The sequence below is a fragment of the Nannospalax galili genome, unplaced genomic scaffold, assembly GCF_000622305.1.
Source record: "Nannospalax galili isolate Female #2095 unplaced genomic scaffold, S.galili_v1.0 scaffold305, whole genome shotgun sequence".
Lineage (NCBI taxonomy): Eukaryota > Metazoa > Chordata > Mammalia > Rodentia > Spalacidae > Nannospalax > Nannospalax galili.
The window spans coordinates 1219897-1227135 of record NW_008356258.1 but is presented as its reverse complement, the minus strand read 5'-3'; the positions used below and the strand labels follow the sequence as shown (position 1 = coordinate 1227135).

The window sequence follows — 7239 nt, the reverse complement described above, 5'->3', positions numbered from 1 at the left end:
TTTATTTATTTATTTATTTATTTATTTATTTATTTATTTATTTATTATGTAGCCTAGGCTGGCTTCCAGCTCACCATCATCTCCAGCCTCCTGAGTGTTGGATTACTGTCATGTGTTACCATGCCTTGTTGTCTTTTTTACTTTTTTTGTCGTTTTTTTTTTTTTTTTTGAGACAGGGTCTCCCTGAAGCCCCAGCTGGCCTGGAACTCGCTATGTTGACCAGGCTGGCCTCGAACTCACAAAGATTCGCCTGCCTCTGCCTCTTGAATGCTGAGATTAACCATGTCCAGCTTGACTTTTTTACTTTTTAAAGCTGACAATCATTTTTTAAAGCAGATTTTAATATAGAATATAGTAATGTAGTTAAATTTTATGTAAAAAATTTAGTTATATAAAGTTATACAGCTTAAATTAAAGGTCAAATGTAATTTCATCACTACTGGGAATGTTACCTTTAGTAAGTAAGTATTTGTTGAACACTTACTATGTATATGTGGTATTGGCACTCTAAATATATTTTACATATGTATTTTTTTTTCTTTCCTTTTTATGGTCTTTTTGAGACAGGGTCTCCCTGTAGCCCCAGCTGTCCTGGAACTCACTATGTAGGCCAGGCTGGCCTTGAACTCACAGAGATCCACCTGCCTCTGCCTCCCAAGTGCTGGGTTTAAAGGTGTGCACCACCATGCCCGGCTACATATGAATTTCTTAAGAGATTTATAAACACAATTTTTCTTTTTATTTCCTCTTTTTCTAGTTTTCTAGCTCCCACATCTATTCTTGAATAGGTTTTAATGCATGTATAGAATTTGGAATGTTGTCACTGCTTAGTATTTAAATTCTGACTATGAATAGCGCAGTACTAGACACTTATATGTACCATGTCATTTAGTTCTCATAAAGCAACATTAGATTGTTGTGTGCTTAACAGCACTCAGTGTAAGAGGTGGAAGGAGGGACTAAAGGACTTAGGTAATTTGATGAGGTGAATAAAGTTGTAGGTAGGCATAAATAATCAATAACTGATTAAGAAGACCGAGTAAATGAGTTACATAATGGTTGTCATCATTAGCAGGTATGATACATGGTAGGAAGGGGATGGTTAATGAAAAATGAAAAGCATCCATTTATTTCTTCTAACAAGACTAAGAAGTTGTTACATACAAACCTACTAAGTACCATAGATTTCATCATACTAAGAAATGTGTCTGTTACTTTAAGCAGTTATGTGTTAAAGGAGCTCTTGCTATCTATTTTTTTTTGAAGTTTTATCTAGAACTTCTGACAGTAATTATTAACTTTTAATCTTATTTTGCCCATGTGCTCCCATCTATTTCTAGGCAACAAACCCCAAGGTCTAGGTCAAGTGCTGTATCCTGAACTTCATCTCTAGACTTTCCATCACAACTTACCAATTACTTGAGATACTGTTAATTTTAGGATGTGATAGAGAAATTTTCTTTTTGCTTAAAGTAATTAAGTTGAACCTATATGGTTCAACGTGTCTGTTTAGTTGTATATTTAATTTTAAAACTTCAACCACATTTTAAATTTTAAAACTTCAACCACATTTTCTTTTTCTGTGTTTCTAAGCATAAAAGTTCTCATTTAAAGGCATTTGGCAAGAGTCTTCCTGATCTTTGCTCAAGTGCATTTAAAAATTACTGTATTAAGTATTATTTAAAATGATAATATTTTATTTTCTGTGCATATTGAAAGATCTGTGAACTGTTTATATTTAAGTGTTTTGATGTGAAATATATTAATAGTGGCATGAAAATTACTTTTGTTTTTTTCCCTAGGAGGATAGCAAGCAAGCTCAATTCTTAGCTTTGGCTGTTGTGTACTTTATCTCTGTTCTTATGGTCTCAAAGTATAGAGACATTTTGGAACCCCCAAATGAAAGGCATAGTCAGTCACTTAAGGAAACTGGTAGTGAAAATGGGAATACATCACTTCCTGGTAAGTTTCCATATTTTACTCCTCGATATCCAAAGTTCAAATGAAACCTTACCTGTTAAAGTACTGATTCTGATACTTAAAGCCATCTATGTGTAAAGTGAGATCTTAACTTTGTATGAAAACATTTATTATTATAGAATATGTTATTAATTTATGTTTACCTACAACTAAATAATTTATTTTAAATTTATATAATTATTTATAATTGGAAGATGATTTTGTACTGAAATTGAGCCATCTAATTAAAGGGTGAGAAAATGTTATCCTTTATAAATAAAAAGTCAAAAGTTTTTAATGCAGCATTTACTGTGAAGGGGAACTTGGATTCTCTTACAGTAGAAGAATTGCAGGTCATTTAAAAATTAGTGGTGGTGGGGAGAGATGGCTCAGCGGTTAAAAACACTGGTTGTTCTCGCAGAAGACCTGGGTTCAAATTCCAGCACCCACATGGCAGCTAACAACTGTCCGTAACTCCAGTCCCAGGGGATCTGACAGCCTACAGCCTCTTCTGACCTCTGCGGGCATTGCATGACACGGGTGCACTTACCTACATGCAGGCAATACATGCACGCACATAAAATTAAAAAAAAAGTTAAAAAAATGAGTGGTAATAAATGCAGTTTTAAAAGTAGCTTCCAGTTTTTTTTTTTTTTTTTTAAAAAAAAACATATTAGCTGGGCATGGTGGCGCATGCTGTAGTCCCAGCACTTGGGAGGTAGAGGCAGGCAGACCTGTGTGAGTTCAAGGCCAGCATGGTCTACATAGTGAGTTCCAGGACAGCTGGGGCTACAGGGAGACCCTGCTTCAAAAAGACAAAAAACAAAAGCATTTTAAAGGACTGGGCACATTGCAGTGCACACCTTCACTCTCAGCACTTAGGAGACAGAGCACCAGGCATATCTTTATGAGTTCAAGACTAGCCTGGTCTACCTAGCAAATTCCAAGCCAACTAGGGCCTCATAGTGAGACTCTGCCTTAAAAAACAAGGCAAAACAAAAAAAACTAGCTTCCAGCTATAGAATTATAGTTAGATTAGACAGCTGTTATAACTGTAGAAGTAGTTGCTCTCAGAGGAGGCATTTCAGTTTTTCAGTAGATATTCTTTGAATACCTATTAGGTACTTGAGTATATCCATACAGATTCAAATATACAGGAAGAGACTGTGCCCTCATGGAGCTTATGTTCTAGCAGGGTTTCCCTTTAACCCCCCAGATGGCCTGGAGCTCACTATGTAGACCAGGCTGGCCTTGTCTAACAGAGATCCGCCTACCTCTACTTCCTCAGTGCTGGGATTAAAGGCATGTGCTACCACACCCAGAAAAAATAAGTATTTTTAACAAATGAATTTTATAATATTTTAAAAGGTTGTAAGAATGATAATAAAAGAATTGAATAAAATAAAAATGTCAGGCATGACTATGAGAGGTAGTTTATGGATTTTTCTGTAAGAGAAATGAGCAGTCATTGGAATATTTTGAGTACAGGAATTACAACTGACGTGGATTTTTAAGGTAACATTCTGAGATAGTTCAGTTGGTAAAAGCATATTTGACATGCAAACCTCATGACCTGAGTTCAGTCCCTTGTAGTCCATGGTGGAAGGAGAAAACTGACTCTCAAAAGTTGTCCACTGACATCCATATGTATATTATGGTATGTATGCACCAGAACTCTCATACACATATACATGATACATACATATTAAACACACACATAATAATAATCAGTAAAATTTAATACTCTGGATTCACCTCTGAGAAGAAAAACTAGTGTTTGGACACAGGACCTTGAAACTCAGTGATTTCAAAAAAGGCCAGCATGGCCTTTAGTCCCAGCACTTGAGAAGTAGAAGCAGGTAGATCTCTTTGAGTTCAAGGCCAGCTTGGTCTACATAGTGAGTTCCGGGCCAGCTGGTATTACAGGGAGACTCTGTCTCAAAAAGCCCCCCCGCCCACCAAAAAGCTTGGCCTTGTAATTATTTGTTACTTCTGATTCTGTTGTATTGGTTAACCATTCTGTTGGTGAATTTGGTCTCAGCCCAGATTGATGGATTTCTCAAATACCAGGTGGTATGAATCAGTAGGATCATTAGAGTAACTGCCTTTCACTACAAGTTAGGAGGACAGTACAGTTTACTTGACTGGAAGAACTAGGGTGGTAACCACACAGATAATGTGATTCTGGTTATATTTGGGTAACAGAAAAATGGTATTTCTGAAGTATAATGTAGGCATCTTTAAAATAAAAGTGTATTCAGTAATGACTACAAGATATAATAGGATATATTAAGGGTGGGACATTTCAGTTTTCTGCATGCTGACTTTAGATGTACAAGGTGTAGGGCAGGCAGTGATAAAACAGTACATATGAGTTCTTCATGTGTGCGGGGCAATTGTAGAGGTACTTGAAATTTTGAGAGTGAGTGGGACCACTAAGAGAATACATGTAGATAGGTGATGAGAAGATGAGGACTGAAAGGACGGAGGACTGACCCAATCCAAATGTACTAACTCAGGGTAAAAAGTGAGGGACATTAATGAGGAATGACCAGTGATGTGGTGGATAGAAGGAAAAGCAAAAGGGCATGGTATCCATGGGCTAAGGGAAGAAAGAATTATCAAGTTCCAGAAAACATTGGGTAGCTGCTTTTGTGTTGAGTGTTGTTAGTGAGGAAAACTTTAAATTTAGAAAGGTTTACACCTTTTTTGATTAACTTGAAAAGAGCATCTTTGTTGGAATGATTGGAAGCTTGATTGAAGTGAGTAAAATTAGACAAAAAAAAGGGGGTTATAGCTCAGTTGGTAGTGTGCTTGCCTAGCATGCATCTAGCCCTGGGTTTGATCCCCAGCACCTCATTAACTGGTTGTGGTGGTTCATGCCTATAGTCCTAGTACTCAGGCGGTGGAGGCAGGAGGATCAGAAGTTCAAGGTCTTCCTTGGATACATAGTAAGTCTAGGATGGATGAGACCCTATCTCAACAGAGATAGAGTGTTCCCTCTTGATTGTTATTTTAAGCAGCATTGATTTATTCTGTATATGGGAGGGGCTGGCCATTTTTCCAGCAGTAGAAACCATGTGTGAGGTAGAAGTTTTACTTTTATGTACTGTTGGCTTTCAGCTTTGTGTTACTATCCATTGGTATGCCACAATCACTTCTGAAGGCTGTTGCAGGCCTTTATTATTTACTTATCTGATTTGATTATAGGTACATTCCCTTACTATGTTTTATAGTCTGTGTTATTAGTTTTCCTTTTGAGAAGATGACATTTATTTATAGAATCCTGGATGACATCTTGTACTTGAATATACCATTTAAAAATCAGTTCCTAATTTTTTAATTCACTCTGCTCTGTTTTGGGGTAAGATGCAGAAAACACACCGGCAGAATTTAGCTCTTTAACTCTATCGTCAGCAGAAGAATCAATGGAAGGCACCTCATCTTCTCGAAGGAGGGACTCTGGCCTTGGTGAGGAAGCGGCTTCTGGCTTAGGAAGCAGCGCATCTGTAGCTTCTCCAGCAGCGCCTCTGGGTGTCAGCGCTGGTCCAGACGCCATCAGTGAGGTGCTGTGCACTCTTTCTGTAGAAGTCAATAAATCTCAGGAAACCAAAATTGATGGAGGAAATGAGTTGGAAAACAAGGTGACACCATCAGTTCCAGTTTCAAAAAATGTCAATGTGAAGGACATTCTCCGAAGCTTGGTTAACATACCAGCAGATGGAGTCACAGTGGATCCTGCCCTCTTGCCACCAGCCTGCCTTGGTGCCCTGGGAGATCTGCCTGTTGACCAGTCTGTGCAGTTCAGATCGTTTGACAGGTATGAAAATAGTCCTTTGCTTTACATTGCTCAGGTTTGCAATGTAAAGGTAAACAGGAATTCATTTTGAATCTGCTAAATTTTGTAGTTACAATATTTTAGTGAAATATTTTCCTCTAATTTATAAAAAATGCAAGGATAGTTTTGTTGTATGAGTTGTACAGAATTTCAAATATTCAATATTTTATTATTTTTATTTTATATATATAAGTGTATTGCCTGCATGTATGTAAGTGTACCTGTGTTGTGCAGTGCCTTCGGAGGTAAGAAGAGGGAGTTGTATCCCCTGGAACTGGAGTTATGGATGGTTGTTAGCCACCATGTGGATGCTGGGATTTGAATCCAGGTTCTCTGCAAGAGCAGCCAGTGATCTTAAAGATTACCACTAAGATTATTTTTTTAAGACTTTTAAAAAAGTATTTTATTTATTATTTTTATTTTATGTGTATGAGTGTATTGCCTGCATGGCATATAAAAACACCTGTGTCCTGAAATGCCCATGGAGGTCAGAAGAGGGTATCAGATACCCTGGAACTGGAGTTACAGATGACTGCATGTATGTGAGTGCACCTGTGTTGTGCAATGCTGCAGAGGTCAGAAGGCCCCTTCAGATTCCCCTGAAACTGGAATTAAGGAGAGTTTGTAGCCGCCATGTGGGTGCTGGGAATTGAACCCAGGTCCTCTGCGAGAGCAGTCAGTGCTCTTAACCACTGAGCCATCTCTCCAGCCCCATAAAATTATTTTTTTAAATAATTTTAAGTTCTATGTAAAAATGCCATTCCCTTCCTCCCTCCCTCCATCCTGTTACAGTTCAAACACTGTCTTTACTTACATTGCTGCCTATCATTCCCTTGCTCCCAGTACTGTTTGGGCCTTTATGGAGAAAAAGTGAGACCGTGGATTTTCGCAGACACACGAATTCAGCCAGGTGTTACTGAGCACTAGCAGTTTGAGAAAGCCGAGTACGGATTCCCTACCTTTGTCGATTGTGTTGCCTTAAGAAATGTTTTGTAGATTTGCCTTTTTCCTAGCTTTTCCAATTTGTGTGGTGTGTGTGTGTGTGTGTGTGTGTGTGTATGCTTGTGCACACTGCTCAGGATGAAACCAGGGCTTCAGTATGCCAGGCTCTACTACTGGCTATATCCTCAGCCTGCCTGAACGTTTTCTTTATATTTTTTAAACTTTTTTTAGGTTCTACCTCCAACATGAACTGACAGAGATCTGCCTGCCTCTGTCTCCTGAGTGCTCGGATTAAAGGCATGTGCCACCACGCCCGGCTGAATAAATTCTTTTAAAATTAGTATTTTTATCAGGAAACAAACTAATGTACTGGAAAGTTCCTAGAACAAAAAAATTTATTTCTCTTGAATCATTAAGTTGCTAATATGATATTTAATCACCTTTAACAATTTATTGTGTTTTCCATATTTATAACAAATGTATTTCTCTGTTCATTTAAG

General features: G+C 37.8%; 1 protein-coding gene across 11 annotated transcripts in view; it reads left to right on the top strand.

Moving 5' to 3' along the window:
• Lrba (LPS responsive beige-like anchor protein) overlaps positions 1 to 7239 on the top strand; it is a 674454-nt gene that overhangs the window by 157111 nt on the left and 510104 nt on the right. For 7 of the 11 annotated variants that reach the window (XM_029556707.1, XM_029556709.1, XM_029556712.1 and 4 more), the window contains 2 exons: positions 1803 to 1962; positions 5329 to 5779. In XM_029556707.1, coding sequence (XP_029412567.1) covers positions 1803 to 1962; positions 5329 to 5779 — 611 coding nt within the window. The remainder of the gene's footprint in view (positions 1 to 1802; positions 1963 to 5328; positions 5780 to 7239) is intronic. The other 4 variants (XM_029556708.1, XM_029556715.1, XM_029556713.1 and 1 more) reach the window with 2 other exon arrangements.